The sequence below is a fragment of the Candoia aspera genome, chromosome 1 (genome assembly GCF_035149785.1).
Source record: "Candoia aspera isolate rCanAsp1 chromosome 1, rCanAsp1.hap2, whole genome shotgun sequence".
NCBI lineage: Eukaryota > Metazoa > Chordata > Lepidosauria > Squamata > Boidae > Candoia > Candoia aspera.
Genome location: NC_086153.1, coordinates 219562200 through 219579731, shown reverse-complemented (window position 1 = coordinate 219579731; position 17532 = coordinate 219562200). Strand labels below are relative to the sequence as shown.

The 17532-nt window shown below is 38.2% G+C and overlaps 1 protein-coding gene across 2 annotated transcripts in view; it reads right to left on the bottom strand.

Annotated features, from left to right (window-relative positions):
* Positions 1-268: 268 nt before the first annotated feature.
* HSPBAP1 (HSPB1 associated protein 1) overlaps positions 269-17532 on the bottom strand; it is a 66029-nt gene continuing 48765 nt past the window's right edge. For both annotated transcript variants that reach the window (XM_063288795.1, XM_063288796.1), the window contains exons 5-8: positions 15236-15407; positions 7434-7517; positions 3384-3494; positions 269-844 (exon numbers count right to left, since the gene is read on the bottom strand). In XM_063288795.1, coding sequence (XP_063144865.1) covers positions 302-844; positions 3384-3494; positions 7434-7517; positions 15236-15407 — 910 coding nt within the window. In that variant the 3' untranslated portion in view covers positions 269-301. The remainder of the gene's footprint in view (positions 845-3383; positions 3495-7433; positions 7518-15235; positions 15408-17532) is intronic.

Below are 17532 nucleotides of genomic sequence, written 5' to 3'. Positions count from 1 at the left end.
CAATATAGGAATAATAATGCCTAACTGACAGATCTATTCAAAAGTTCCCAAGATGATACAGTACTGTGAAAGCCTCTGAGCGCTGAGGAGAAAGGTTTATGATGATTACTGTTACTGTATACAATACCGTATTCTGCTACTATATTGTCTTCCCCCTATTAACCTTGACAAGCTTAACCATTACAGTTTGGAAGTCTGTATTTGTTCTTTTACAATGTATTTCAGTTCCTATTTGCTAGTTATCCAGAGTTCAGGACCTTCCAGAGTATATTTCGTCATTGCTTTTTTATTTCAACAGCTTTTAAACATTCACTTTCTCCAATAAAAGACGAGCTATTACACCCACAACTTGTGGGTCCAATGCACAATCTAGCAAATCATTTGTAGAAAGGACAGTTTGCGGGGAGGTGGTCATGCATTCTAGATCCTCCACAAGTGCTCCAGAATTACTAGTCGTCACAGAGGTCTTCCCAGCAGGGTGTAATTTTTCAAAATGTCTCTCACTTTCACTGAAAAGATCTTTATAGTCACGTTCAGCTCCTCCAGTTGGACAAATTTCCTGGGATTGCGGTAAAACCTGAAAAAGGCTCTGTCCAAAGGGAATTGTTGTCAAGTTTTCTGTTTCAATTGCTGTTACGTTAAAGTCACAGGGTTTAGGTTTTATGCACTCAGATTCTGTGTTGCTCTGTACTTTCCTCCTCTTGTATGACCCTTGAAGAATTCCATCAGTACTGTGGATTTGAGGGACCTGGTTTTTAATTGTACTAGTCTTCTGATGTTCTAAATAGGTGGACACTGCTTTGTTTAAATATTCAAGGTTGGTATCATGGGATGTTACCTCAACCTGGGGGAAAAAGAAAATAGAATTCAAGCTTGTATCTACATGACTGTTTGAATTTCTTGAAGCAGCTCCCCCTAAGAAGCTGTTATCATTAATTTGTGTTGTTCTTCAACTTTTGAGGTTTAAATACATGCACTCACACATACAATCACACATGGATACATGCGTATGTTCTATTTATCTCTGCTTCTTTTTCAGCTGTAACTTTTTTATTTTCACAGTCCTTGAATTTGAAAAGCTGTAGTGGTTTAACATCCATTCTACTTAATCTATTTCTTTTGGGGAAAAAGCATCCCTGCATTTTTTGTAAACGTCACAGTCAAGCAATGTCTCTATTGGGACCAATCAAAATATCAGAAAATAGTTTTTCCAAACTCTTCATCAAGGTGGGGTGCAGAAAAAGTGAGGGATGGGAATTTTTTAAAAAAAAATTATATAAAAAAATAAAATAAAATCAACAGGCTAGATATTGAGACTACAAGGTCTGCCTTTTAGAGCAAGCCTCAAGCAGCCTGAAAAAAATTCTGTGCTAGATACTGCAGGCACCACCAAAGACAACAGAACAAAGAAGCAATGGTTGACTCCTATTTCTGAAAACATACAGACTGGATGCTATCTAAATCTGTCTCTTGTCCTAAAAGGGGTGCTATATTTAATTTTAGAACTTTTCTACAGTGCCTCGTTAAGATGACATTATAAAAATAATATATTTTGGAAGTGCAGCTGAAAAACACTGAGCATAAATTCTTGGTCAAGACTTCACACAATGTTACTTTCATGTAAAATATGTTGTGCTACATCCCATGTCATGAGGTTGACTTCCACCTGCCCACCCGAGCTTATCTGGGGTCATGGGAGAGAAGAACCCAATCTGCCACCTGGGTTCAGCTAAATATACACCTTTATTTTAAAAACTTGTATCTCACTTTTTTTTATTATGAACTCAGAGTGGTTCACAAAATAAAGCAGTTTAAAAAGAGAATCTTCATAGAGCCCCAAATTTTTATTTATTTTATTTATCAAATTTTATCACCGCCCATCTCCCTCCCAAGGAGGGACTCTTTAAACAACACAGAAAATAAAGGTACCAAAAACATAAGAACCAGCATGCAAAAACACTTGGAACAAACTGAAATGATGTAGTCAAAGATTTCCAGAAACCCCCATGCTTTAGGCAGGCACTTGAAGGCACTATACAACTTTGGAGCCCCTTTACCATTTAAAACTCAAGAAGCGTAAGTTAGTTGTTGCACATTATTTTTCCCTCAAAAAGCAACTTCTCCATGCTGTGGTTGAGGCATAAACATAAATCCTCTTATTCAGCTATTACATGCAGCTGTGGGAGCACTAAAGAACATATGGGGCACTTCCCAAAGGTATTTCCATTCCCATTAACTGAGATGGGATGACAGCAGGTCCCAAGGAAATGCATACCCACAGCAAACCACTCCAGTGAAGGAAAAGAGAGAGCCAGTTTGGTCTAGTGGTTAAGGTGCTGGGCTAGAAACCAGGAGTCTGTGAGTTCTAGTCCCGCCTTAGGCATGAAAGCTGGCTGGGTGACCGTGGGCCAGTCACTCTCTCTCGGCCCAGCCCACCTCACAGGGTGGTGGTTGTGGGGAAAATAGGAGGAGGAAGAACTATTAGGTATGATCGCTGCCTTGAGTTATTTATAAAAATAATAAAGGCGGGATTGAATTTTTTTTTTTAAAAGAGGGAGCTAGCTAAACGCCAGCTCCATGTTCATGTTTGATTTGCATGAAGTTGCCTATAAGAAGGGAATGGTGCATAATTCAAAGCTCTCCCTGGCCAAGTGCTCCTTTCCCACAAAATGCTGTACTCTCCATAATAATATATGAAGTTGTTAAGGTGCAAGTACATTAAAAATAACTGCATCCCCAAACATACAAAATAGATTTACTGTTGGAGGAGGAGGGGCTGATGGCTGAAACTATTATCAGATTACTAATATTTTGGGGTGAATTGCAGTGGTTCTTCTTTATGTTATATTCAGCTTTGGATGGAAAATTAAATAATCTTATGCTTGTAATGTTGACATCCTAAATGGCAATTAATACTGATAGAATTTTTACTTTTCTTTTTTTATTTTCAATACTTCAAGCTTTCTAAATAATAGAATGTTAATAATTTTAAATTATATAAACATTGCTGCATTAAAATCTGCATTGAAATAATACAATGTATCAGGATTTATAATATTACAAAAAAAATTTACTGTTCTCAGAGTGCTCAATCCTTATACACAATAAAGATTGTGTATAATATACAAAAAGAGATAATAGCAAAATCTGTACCTTGGAGTAGGATATAGTACTGAATCTGCATCAGTACTACATTTCTGGCTTAGTACCAAACCTAAGATCAAATGGAGCAGCCATAGATATTCATGTTTAGTCCCACTAAGATGCTAATCATGGCTGTGTACAGCGGGAGCAGGGAGTGGTAACCTTGCATTAAAGTTTACAATAATATCACCGAGGCAAAAATGGACAGAAACTTTGGAGGATAAAATGAAAAGGGAAACCTCTGTGGGGTTGAGCCAAGAATCTGTGGCACTGGGGTTTTCTGCAGACTTGATTGCACATATCATCATTCGAGTTATTGCCTCTTCTATGCGGGCTTCATGATCTGCATCCTATAAAAAAAGGAAGGTAAACATGGGATATTTCAAACATATGGAAGGATGTTGGTTATCAGGACAGGGAACATTTGGATATGCTGAGTCCAATGTGTTTTGAAGCAGTGACTATTCCTTTGTCTATACGGTGGGGTGTGCAGGTGGGGAGCAGCCTGTGCTTAATTTTATAATAGTGCTATGAAGGATCTCTGATACCGTGAAGAATCAAAATTTATCTAGCAGTTGCAGAGGCTTCACGATGCTTTCTTGTATTATACAAATCATAGTACTCATGTAAAAAGGATCTGTGACTTCCAAAACAGGCAGACAGGGTAATTAACATCCCATATTATTTTATCTGGGATTTCATAATTTCATAAAATGCTCATAAAAGCCACCCGATCAAACTATTATATAATTTTTACTAATTGGCAGTCGTTCTGTTGCATTAGTGTCTTGTTAATTGAGACTTATGAACCTTAATTTATACCAGAGGGATATCATCCAACATATAGAATCTTTAATTTAGGAGGATCAGAAAGGCATGTCCCAAACTGTATCTCTCAATGATTTAAGCTTTTAAACACACACACACACACACACTCTCTCTCTCTCTCACACACAGAAATTACTGTGAGAATGCAAATGCCTTGCGAGCTATTACTAAATTATTTTAAATTCTAGGGAGCCTGCTGTCATCTGACAGTATCACCATCCCACTAATGTATTATTGCAGTCTTAAACAGCAACAAAAGGGGGAAGAAGCCAATGTTGTCATTAAAGAAGGATACCAGCACACAGTATTTAAAGATGAAACAAGAATCCCGTAATTGATTCTTACATGCTACAAGCTATCATGTTTTTCTTGGGTGCCTTTAGGCGGTGAAATACAAAGACTAATTTAGGATTTCATCAAGATGAGCTGCCTAGGAAAGCAAAGCCTTCATGTTTAACTGAATGGCTTTGGAGCTGGGGACAGTTCCAGGGGCAGCAAGGAACAAAATCACTGGATAAAGTGGTACTTGTGCCCAACAGTCCTGGAGGAAGAATGGAGAAGTGGGGCTCCTTTGCTTGAATATGCATATGAAAACGGGTGTAGCAAAAATAGAGCAAGATGCAACCTTTGCTCTTGACCAGTAACTTGCAGTTTCCCCACAGAAACTCTTCAGAAAATCCCCCTTCCTCCTATCATTTATTTCTATCATGGCAGACTTTATAGACCATTTGCATTTCTGATCATATCTGACTGAAAGAATTCAAGTTATAATTTGCAGATTAACAGAGCTTTTTGGTAGGCTGAATTCTGGTTCAGTTCCATCCAGACTTCAGCCTCCTGCATTTGAGGTTGGGGGCTGTATCATGTGGTAGGATTGGTTGAAAGCATTCAAGGGGAGCACCTGTACTTTATTTCCTACCAGAAGCGCACTGTAAGCACAGAAAGTGATCTGCACTGGCAACGTGGTCTATGAGGATGATATATCAGTCCCTATCACTCATGGATAATAGCTCAAGCTAAAGCAGTGCAAGAAAGTCTCTTACATTAGTGCAATATAGTGCACTACAGAGAGCCAGTTTGGTGCAGTAGTTAAGGCACCAGGCTAGAAATTGGGAGACTGAGAGTTCTAGTCCTGGGCACAAAACCAGCTGGGTGACCTTGGGCCAGTTACTCCCTCTCAGCCCTAGGAAGCAGGCAAGGGCAAACCACTTCTGAAAAACCTTGCCAAGAAAACTGCAGGGACTGGTCTAGGCAGTTGCCAGCAGTCATACTGACTCCAGGACACAGAAGGAAGGAAGGAAGGAAGGAAGGAGAAAAGTACACTATAATGCAATATTAGAGGTATGATGCAATGAGCTACCCTTTTTTGTTAAGACTCTTTCATTAATAAATTGGATAATTCTAGCTCTGGAGGGCTCAGAAGAAACCCTTGTAGAATTTAGAATTGTAATAAGTCTTATCAATTTTATTTCAAATGTTATTGCTGCTGCGTAAATAGTTAGGGAAGCTGTAGTTACTGCTTCATTTTTCTCTTGACCACAAGGTAAGTCATGCAGTCAGGAATATATAGAATTACTGTATGAAATCTTAAAATAAACTCAGAGTAAATGGACATTCCACAAAAATTGGTACCATTCAGGGACAAAGGGCTTCCTCTTGCAGGTTTTTAATATAGTTCCCCACAGACTCTTTATCACAACACAGCTTCGTAAGACTAAAACATTTAGCCTCACCTTTTAGCATCTGAAATAATGCATATTTAGAGCAGCTTATCTTAACCATATGAAAACTGTCAAGCGTTTCAGGGTACTGCAACCCTGGAAAGTTCATTCTGTCTGATGAAGTCCACGAATAATATTAATCACTTATCTTAGGATGCAAGGTTTGGCATGGTCTCAGTGTATCAGAAGCAAACTAAACCCTTCTCCTCTTATTGTAAAGTCTGAGTAGAATAATTAATTGTATCAGTAGGATGGCTGAAACTGGCAAGGCACACACTTATCACAACAATATGATAGCAGCTGGTTACTGCCATAAGCCAGAGTACCGCTTGAGTGAATAATGGAAATGTTCTTGATATTACTTTTTAACATCTATGTCATGCATTATTTTTCCAAGATGGATAACCCTGCATCTAAAAAGGAATGTAACCATCATCTCCAGGGGTAATAGGATATAATCAGCTGTCACCACAAAAAGCAGTACTAGCAATCCTCAAGTTAAACAATCTCCATGCTCAAATTGTTTGTGAGGTTTTTAATTTGGAAATAAAGTTTATGTCAAGCAAAACTGGAATTTATTGAACTCGCTTATTTTAAACTCTTAAGTATGTCGGCTATATTGAGAAGGGGGAAAACAATATATAAGGCATCCTGTATAATAGCGATGGGGGAGTTCTGGCCCTCCAGATATCGCTGTACCACAATTCCCAGCGTTCCTCCAGACTGCTTATGGTGGCTGGAACTGCTAGATGTCATCCGACACCACTGGAGAGCCACCAGTTTCCCACTCTATTGTAGCCAGTATTATCACGCCTGATTTCTTGATGTATCAGTTCAGCTCCAACCTATACTTAGGATATCATACTAATCTGGTCTCTCAACAAAGTAAAAAAGCACTCTCTTTATCTAATAACAGTATTTCAAGTTTCCTCCTCCTTATCCTCTGCAAATGATCTGTCTCCTGATCAAAGAATGTAGGTTTATTGGCCGTGTGCTAAAAAAGAACTGCTTTGAGATCTGTCAAAAATGTTGAAATACATTTATATAGATTTTTAACCACACAAGCAAGAGAGCCTAGAATGATTTCTAATCCCAACAAGCTTCAGTAGTACTTCCTTCCAGTATCCTCTCCACATATTTGCAATTGTATGAAAGAAGAGAGTGAGTCTACGTCTGCTACAAACCAACCTTTCAGGTCTCATCTCTACCTACATAATTTTATTGCATAAATTTATGCAATCAAGATGTTGAATTATACAGCATAATTTATGCATAGGGTATGTTACAGATTATAAGTGGATGGGCCTCTTGTGGGACTTCCATCTATGATTCAATGCTAGGGAAAGGGAATGGAAGAAGGGGTTATTCTAATAACTACTCTGCAATTATTGTACCTACATATGCATAAGATTAATTAACAATAGGATAGACAGATGTCACGGCCAAGATTTTAGCTTGATAGTAGCATACATGCTTTCCATAATGAAAGTTCCTCATTTAATTTCCAAGATTATTATATAGAAAAATTCCAGCACAAAGTTGTGGGAAAGTTGCGGCTATGGAGAACTGCCAGTAATGCATCTCTTCTATTATCAATCTTTGTTATAAACTAACCCAACCTAATTTATGCTATTGGTGGATTGTTTATGAATATGCAAGTTATGATGCTCCATATGGTTTGCAGCTGACAGTTTTAACAGATAAAACAATAATTTTAAGAAATGGAGAGAAAAGGTGTACCAGTTCAATCCAAGAATTAACGCTAACGGTGATGGGGTCAGTGGATTCAACATAATGCCACCAGTGTCTAGGAACCAACAAGACCTGAAGCAAAAAGAAATGGGAATTGAAAAGTTGTAACGTTCTTTTCTTACAACATGGATGTTGCATTAAAGCATTACATTGTAAACATAAAGGGTTGAGAACAATTCTTTTTAACAGTAGTTTAAAATCTTTTATAACTGATCCCTACTTGCATTTGATACATCTAAGGAATTACGACTTTTATTGTTAATATATCCTGCAGTACTTCTACCCCACTCTTCCATTCAAATGAATATTCGGGTACCTTACAAAAAGTGAAAGGAATAAAATACGTCCTATTAAAATCACAGACTTTACTAAAAGCTGCAATCATGAAATAGTTCATGAAACAATGAACTAAGTGAAATAGAGATTAAAGAAATAAAATTGTAGAAACTTGTCAAATTACAAATTAACAGATCAGTAGAACCGGATAGTATAAACTGAGAGTTCACAGACTATCATCATGAACCAGTTGCTGGCCTAATATAAGCATACAGTTTGTTGTTCGAATGGTCTTTTTCATAATTAACCACAGGTTTTTTAAAAAAATAGACAGATCTAAATATACTAATCGAAGAGAAAATTTGTAGCTCTGGGTTGAACTGTGGAGTCCTTGGTGCTCTCTGAGCCTTGTTGTTTTCTTGCAGACGTTTCATTGCCAGACTAGGCAACATCTTCAGTGCAAGGAGGGAGTGGGCCTTGCTCTTTGTTTATATACTGTGGTTTGTCCAGCTTGTGCAGGTGGAGGTGTTGTTCTCTTCTTGGGAGTTCCTTGATTGGGCTCTTGTTTGCTGCTTGGTTGATTCCCTGAGTTAATAGTTCCTTGATTAGGGTGTATTGTGCTGTTTGATTGTTCATCTGGGGTTAATCCTGGTGTTCATCTTTGCATACCTGGATGCTGATTGCTGGCTGGGAGGTGTTCTGGTCTTTTGGCTTTTCTATTGTCTCTTTTGAATGGTATGTAAATGTTGTTTACCTCTATGTGTCTGTTGATGGCTGCTTTGTCTGAGTGCCAAGCTTCCAGGAATTCTCCAGCTTTTTTGGATTTGGTTTGGTTTAGGATGCTCACAGTTTCCCAGTTGAAAGTATGGTTGAGTCTGTCCATGTGTTGTAGGATTAAGGAGTTTTCATCATGTCTTCTGACTGCTGGTTGGTGTTCGTGGATGCGCTATGCTAGTCTTCTGCCTGTCTGTCCTACATAGTGGCTGTTACAGTCCTTACACTGTATGGTGCAGGTGACTCCTGTCTTTTCTTCTTGGGCTACTGGGTCTTTTGGTTCACTTAAGATGCTTTGGAAGGCTTTAGCTGGTTTGGGTGCAACAGTGATGCCGTGTGGTTGTAATAGTCTGTTGGTTGTTTCTGAGATGTTTCTGATGTATGGCAGTGTTATCCTTTTCATAGCTTGTGTTGGTTGTGCTGTAGTGGGTTGTGTGGTGAGGCACTTTTTGATAAAGTTGAGCGGGTATCCATTTTTCTGGAAGATGTTGTATAGGAAGTCTGTTTCCTTTTTCTGGTGTTCTGGGTTGCGTTAGTCTCATCTGAATAATGTTCTTACACAGCTCCTCTTGTGGGAGGTCTAAATATAACCTAGAAATAAGTTAGGCATAAGTAATTTGACATCAGGCTTGAATGGGAAGCTGGACACATTTCTTCCACACTGACCAACTAGATGCCAATGGGAAGTCTGAAAACAGGGCATGAGGTCAGTAAGCCCTCTTCCATACTTTTCTTCTAGCGAACGGTGTCCTGGCCCTGGAAGCAATCTGGTAATCTTGAATTTGGGACATGCAAATTCAAACAAGCAAGCAATCTATAACCTTCATGATCAGCAGCCTTACTGCTGAATAGGTCGGAGGCAAGGAAAGATGCTTCAGGGCCTCAGTGTTTCACTTTCTCCTGCTTTTTAAAAACAGCTTTATCTCAAGCCAAAACAAAAACCATTCACTGTCTTGTTCAACCAATATTTACTACGGAGGGGAAACAGCCACTGACAAGAACATTTGGGATGAGAGGTTGTCTCCAACAGGGATTTTAAGCCTGAACTCTTGCACATATAAGCAAGAGTTAGAATTTTCTTTCAATTCACTGGGTTTAGAAAGGCAGAGGCAAAATTCAGCTGAATAATCTTTCAAGAGCTTTTCTAATGCAAGTCACTTCAAGCTGCAAAGAGTGCATGGATCCCAACACATTTTCCCCTCTATAAATACTTCTGAAGAAGACACATACTAGACATTCCTTTACACATGAAAATCCACAAAGATTTTCCAGAAAATGTTCATCAATGATATGCCAGGGTTCTGCCAAATCCAACTAATGTAACTATTTTAAAAAAAAACTTATAAATGTGGTGTATGATTTTCTGCACTATTCCATTGAACAGAGAATATCGTGCTGGAGAAAGTTGATTTATCTGGAGTCCCTTTCAATGTGATTATCCTATGTTTTATCAAAAATCATGTCTTAACATTCATTTCCCCATACACTACCCATAACGTATAGGGTGGTCACATGAGAATGACATAAATATATTTTTGACTTATGATAAGGATGCCATTGATCATTTAGAAACAGATATTCATCTTCCAAGACATATAAAACGCATTCCTGTAAAGAAAAATTCTTAGAAACAGTAGGAGAAACATTTGAAAAGACATCTGGGAACTTCAACAAAATGCTACTGCAGAGTGGGGTGTCATTGCTCAGGAATCCAATCACCAATTCCAACTCAATCTACAAATGTCTTATTTTGTAAAATAAGATTTAGTTTGTACACTGCATACCTTGGGAAATAATCACATGAGATATATATCTTCCCAAAACATCTGCAAATCAGCTGGAAGGCTTACTATACTGTTTGCAGAAGTAAATAAACAGTAAAATAATATATAATATCCAGCAAAGGCCTAGCAACAACTCTTCCTGTACAGTTTCATGCTGAGCTGCTTAAGAATTGTGAAAGCAAGTGACGTATCATAAATAAAAAGCCAAGAGACCATAAAACGTACATAGAAGCATACTGATGTTAACATCGGAACTAATATTGGGAAGGAATACAAAGTTATCAAAGGTGACACAGAGAACATTGTTGGAGGAATGGGATGCAAATTTGGTACCTAATAATCATCAGGGCACCTAAATGTATTTAGATACATTTAGGTATTCAGATAAGAACTAGACTGAAACATCAGAGAAATGTATAGTCCGCTGGCCTGTCAAATTCCAATCTATACTTTAGTCTGGCGAGCACAGATCAGATCAGTTCAAAATCTTAGAAGAGCCACACTGTATCAGAACAATGACCTATTTAATCCACCATCCTGTTTCACACAATGGCCATAAGCTAGGAATGAGGACACTAACTCTCTCCTGTTTATCTTTCTCGGAAAGTACTATTTGAAGGGACAAACTGGCCTATCTCACAAATCACACTAAGCTACTGTTATTAAATAAGACATATTTTAAAAATTTATTATATGCATTCCTATGCTACCTCATTAATGATTCCAGGTGGCTTACACAAACAAAAATAGTAAAACAATGCATTTAAAACAACATCTATTATAAGACCAGAAAAACTCAAACTCATCACATTAAAAACCAGATGCCACTAAGATAGCAGTCCCCAATTGTGTTGCACCTTCTGCTTCAAAGACTACAGAAAAAAAATCTTGGCTTCCTTAAACTTCCCATTGGAGTTGGGCAGTTAATAAACCAACAGACAAAATTGGAAAGGAGGGAGCCATCCCAATCTGGGGGTTGGGAAACTGCTGTAGAGCAAGGGAACTGTGACCAAGAAGAATTGTCTCTGGATCCTCACCCCAGAGTGGATGGTCTTGGAGGAAACAAGGACCCAATCACAGTTGATTGGATACACCCAACATGCTAAGCCATAAACCATGGTGTACAAACCACAAACCATGTTCAAACAACATGGCAAGTCATATTCAAACCAACCACACTCTGGCTTAGGGAACTCAACATACCTGCATTTCCTAAACTGGGCAGAGAAATCTGTACTTACATAGGCCCATTTATTCCTTCTCTCCCCCATGTATTTGTTTATTATATAGATCTACTGACTTGTCGTGAGAAAAGGGTTTGGGTGTGTGTGTGTGTGTGCGCACGTGCGTGCACATGTATGGGTTTAAGCCTTCAAAGATAGTCATGGTTCTTTTTAGGATTATGATTTTGCCACTGATACTAGCTTCTCTTACCTTGACTATTGTGATTGAACCTGTAACAGTAGAAATGCAACAATAGAAATAGAACAGCGTGTGAATGGTCCCATTTTTAGGTTATATAAACATCCATACATTGCTTACTTGGCGGCCATGTATATTTATCTTGGTATTTATTTTGTATTTTAATTGTAATTGTTTTAACTCTTTCATAGTTTTATTGATGTAAGCCGCCCAGAGTCACTTGCTGAGATGGGCAGCTATAGAAATCAAATAAATAAATAAATAAGAAAGGAGAAGAACAGAATAGTATATTGAATATTATAATGTCCTTCTGAAGCTTAAAAAAAAGCTGATGCAGTGGCTGAATAAATTTTATAGCCACTGAATTGGGCCTAGGCAATTGAATAAAACAAAAACTGCAAGATAACTGTCTTCAAGCTGGCCCCTTCCAGGTGGCTTCTGAGTCCAGCTCCCACAATTCCCCATAAACCGGTTGCCCAAAGCCAGTGCCTCTTGTTATGTCTTCTCATTGAAGAAGTAGGTTGTTACACCATATTAAATCTGCCCACAGCTTTTCCATGTTTATTCAGAGGGTGGGTGTGATTTTTCTGAGGCGAAAAAGTCACCTCTGAGCTGTGAATGTAATCATAGCATGAGAGAGATGGAGATTACAATCCCCTTTAATGCCCTATCAAATCATTTCTCCATACTGGATGACAGCTTTTGATCTACACTTTACATTTGTGCTCCACAAATGGAAAAAGAAGAGCTATGAATGTATGAAAACGAGGCCACTCTGCTGGGAGCTGTCTACATCTCTTGATGCTGCTTCTGGGGGGCTGTGGTTTTTCTCAATACTCCTTTTGGAGTCAGTCAGGTAGCTAGCTGAGGCTAATTTACTACAACAAAAACAAAAAACCCTCAGAGGCTCAAAAAGGAATCTTTCAAACTGCTCTCCTGTCATTTTAAGGAAGCAATTATAAACCCACAGGCTCAAATTACCATTTGCAGGTGCCAGAGTGAGACAGAAGGAACCCTACCAGAACTTGGCTGTCAGTGAAAATCATACAGATGCTTTAAAGATAGGGGACATGTCAAACATTTAAGTATGGGGCAGAATTAAGGAAGCCACCTTATAATTTCCCCCAAATTTAGCCTACATAACTCATTAGATGAATCTTCTAAAATGATGAAATTATTTTCCATTGGCTTCTGTTCATCCAAAAGTAAGACCAAGGTTGCATGAAGAAATATATATATGGCAACCAAGATTCCTCACTGTCATCAATATAAGAATAAGTAGTGAAATGAGACACAGTGGCCAGAAGATGGCATTAGGTACATTAAGTTGCTTTTAATATTCACACCCAATATCCAACTACACACAGCTGGTATGCTGAATACCAAAACACACCTTTTAGTTTTTCAATTCTGCATTGTTGCAATATTTTAATCCATGACATTACAGTTCCTGGCCAAACAAGAATAGAGAGTAGTGTAAAATTACCACAAAGTAATCCTGACAGGAGACCTTCAAATAACTGTATTTGCAGACATAATATTTTGTATTCTGTTTTAACAATATCTGTTAAAAGAATGTCTTCCTTTACTACCAAAGGATTTTTTCATTAAACTGGATCATCATATCCTTCCAACGTTAGACAGATTAGGTTTTATCATCTAGTAGGACAGACCTACCCTAATGAAGCTTGGATACATTAAAGATAATTCTTTGCCTTACTTCATCCAGAAGGTTAGAGGAATCTGACTCCTCCTCAGATTGTAATCCTTCAGAAGACAGGGGAAAAATGGTGGCCACGTGCTTAAATATGCCACAACTCCGTAATCTTCCTGGGTCACGTAGCATGTTGAGGAAAAGACTGGGTCAGAACTTCTTGTCACTTATGCTTCCATAGTTGGTTAGGAGCTGAATTACATTCAATCATGTATTTCTGAAGTGACATCCTTGGAGAATCTTAGCATAAAATTATTTTGAAGATATAGCTTGGTTTGATACCATTGCTTTCTGTGATTGCAAGGAAAAAAGTGCATCTCAACTTCTGCTTTGTTTGGTAGAATTTTGGAAGCTCTGCTACCAGTCTTCTATTCTGAACAACATTTGACTTCTAATTAGTTTAAGCTTAATTAAAAATTGTGATACTCCAGCTTCATTACCATTTGCAATCACTGAAATGGACAGTCTGCATTGGGTTTCCAACCTTAATGCAAGGCAATATCCTACTGTCATTGAGAAAGAAACATAGGAAAAAACAACAACAAAGTGAAATGTAAAGGACAACACAGAAAACTCAGAAGTCAATTCATTCAGGTTTTGGTATCAGTAAGGTATTTATCGGGGTGTGTAAAACATTTCAAATCTGAACTGCTTCAAATTCTAAACACCCTGTTTTGAGTGAGTTGTGAGTCTGAGACAGGCCATTAGAAGCATTTTGGAAGTATTCTGAATTCAGAACAGCTGTGCTTCCAAGGCAAAACAGTTTCAAGTTTAACACGCTAGAGGAATACTCAAAATAACCCATTTTGCAATTAAAATAGCTGTTTCCCATTCAAAGGATTTCAAGCTAAAAAATGGGGTGCTTCAAACCTGAAATGGTTTTAATGTGGAATGTTTTGCATATTATAGCCATTTTTCATGCCATACAGAATGCAACATAATGCAATGACAAGTGTTTGGAAGGACATCAATGCAATTCCAGACATGACTACTCTGGAGTACATCCAAGAAAATACCAAAAGTGAATAGAGGTGGGTAAGTATAGCAGGGATAAGAACCTTCTTTGGTCTGAGGGTCATACTGCCTCAAAGGACACGTTCCAGGTACTGTGTGACATCAGAGACTATAGGGCTACAGCCTAAATCTAAGAAAAGTAGTTCATTATGTAATGCAAACTATACTTAGAATAAAAAGTGAGTAATTAATTTGGAAGGCATCAAGCTGATGGGGCTGAGTTCCTAGAATTCTGGCAAATAGAAAACTCCTTCACAAGGCTGCTGTTCACTTATTGTAGCCCTCTCCTCCAGTAAAGTATGATTAATCAACTTTCACATGACTGTTAAAAGTACTTTGAAAGCTTCCATTGGAATGCTAATGCATACTGTAAACACAAATGAGATAGCTGCTGGGCAAGTGTTTCCATTACGGAACTATCCATCAAGATGAAAATGTAAAAGTTTTTGGCTGGTTCTGCATAATCATTTCTGAAGTCCAAACTGTGTGAGTTACTACTCTCAAAGGAGAGGTAGCTTCTACTGTAGCTACCTTAGAAACTTAAGCAGAAGATTCAAAGATCCTTGCATACCAAAAAAACACACCTAAGATCTTCTTTCATTTCTTTCAGAAAGTACAATTTTCACTTGAAAGACATGAAACTACATAAACCAGGAAGATTTTACTACCCCCCTCACCAAGCACTGTATAACAAATAAATAAGAAATTATATTAGACGCCCCAGCTCACACCCATTCACATTCAGTTCATTACTTCTATTTCATATTTAGTGAAACAGCAGACTAAAGTAAGGGTAGAAAAAATACCTGGCCAGGATCAAGTGTAATCACATGGGCTCGGGCTTTTTTAAACAACGGATATTGCCTCAGATTTGGATTAAGCACATTGACTTTGCTGAATACACTAGATTCTTCATATGGAATTCTGGTAGGATAAAGTAGCCTGGAGTCTTCGGGTGGGTACAGATGCCACCTTTTCCTGGAGACAGAGATAATGGAAACTTGCACCTTGAAGTTTTATATGGTACAATTGCAAATAGACAAGACTGTGCCTAAGTTCACACATCATGATAAGCCATGGATTGCATATTTGTGCTTTACTGACAAAAATCACAATTGGTTGTGTTCACACAGCATGCTATGCCAAGCCCAACACACTATAGCTTAGCATGATGTGTAAACCCATACTATACAGCAAACTGCCTTTTGAGTTAAGATTTGAACCCAAATTCAGAAAAAGCACATAAAGCATAAATGCTGTAAATCCATTTTTTCTAACTTGTCCTCCCTAGATGTGTTGGCTAGCCACCCCCATAATACCCAGCTAGCATTACAAATGGTCATGGTGACTTAAATCCAACACTTCTGGGGGACCCTAGATTGGGGGAATCTGCAGTAAATAGTTAAGGAACACTGTAAAAAGATTGAAGTTTTTCAGTTCAAATTATAAATTTGGACCAAACATGCTTGGATAATATTGCAAAGAAAAACAATAAAACAATACAATAAACTTCAGTCAGTTGTTATTGAGTTTTACTTTTGGTAAATCAATTCTGTATAGAATAGAACACTACTCCTCAAACTGGTAGCATTCTCTATGTATTGTTACTTATTCTGCAAGTTATGCCACAGAAATAGTTGAGTCACTGGAAGACTTCCTATTATTTTTGTATTTATATATCTGTCCTGGTTTGAATGCCTTTATTTAACACATTACAAAATATTTTGCATCTCCTGCACCTCTTGTAATTCGGGATGGGAGAGAAGATCTGTTCATTTTTCCTGAGGGTTATGCTGCATGAAACAGCCACCATATTTCAGCTAAAAGAGACAAGGTGTCCAAAATTGTAATTGTCAGATCAAGTGTTTCCTGTAAACGGCTACGATACCTAGCCCTGTTCCTCAGATTGTTAAGAGTTTAATGGGATATTTGAAAAGCCTTGCTTTGCTTCTATTCTGATGGATAAGCACATGCTGCTTCTCTTTGGGCCAGAAGATCTGTCTCCAAAAAATTGCACCATCAACTCACCACGCTAGTATAGCAGGATGCTATAGGCTGCAGACGCCACATGTTTTTGCATTTACTGTGTTCAAACCTTGGCACTCCTAGTTAAAAGCTTCGGATTGCAAAGCTGTAAAGGGCTTCTGTGTCACAGATCTTGAAGAATATCACTTATCAGAGCTTGGCTCAAGGGACAAATCGTCTAACTTTGTAAAAATCAACTTCCTACATTCCCATTTAGCTGAAAGCAAGTCTCTCTGCATCCAATCAGGCTTCAAGCCAGGGAAACATACTCAAGTAAAACATCCAAGCTGATTTCTGAGATCTTGGGGTACTGACTACAATCCTGTCATCAAGCTGAAGTGCTATAGCAGAAGAGGATTACCCAGGCAAGGAAGTTTGAGTGATCTAGTCCTTCTCTGTGTTCCAGTATAAAAAAATTTTTTTTCCGGTATGTCTGTGCATAGAATAGCTTGGATCTCTGAAAACAAGCTTCTGCACCCCTCCAGTTGCTTCCCATAATTAACTGTTCTTTCATGCAGCCTAGCTCAAAACTTTCTTTTAATTCCAAGGCCAGCTATCTGCAGATGACCTGGCACTGTTTCACACAAGCTTTGGATAACTACTACTCAAGCAGCAGAAACAATACATGTCTTAAATTAGAAGTAGGAACAAGTGCAATTGCACACTATATAAACTGAGAAATCTACCCATGGATTAGCCTGAGCACAGACCTGAGCCTAAGAGTGATGCTGTGCATTAGCTGGAATAATCTGGGGAATGTCCTGCTGCCTTTGACAAGGATGAAGCACTTCCAGAAGCTAAAGGACTATGAGAATCTGTCTTACATTTATATTCCTCCATTCAATGTTGCCTTGGCTGTAAATGTTTCCTGTCTATATTATACTTTGCAGTGAAAGTTACTCTTATGGTTTACTTTGCTCAATAAATCCTTTCAGCTTCCTCCTTATTGTAGATTCACTGCATTCAAACCCACGAACCTTCTGCCCACAGTTTAATGTGGCAAAACACAAGCTTTCTAAATTGTTTGTGGGGATGTGAGTTTATGCCACAATGCTGTATTTTCAATTTGCAAGCAAAA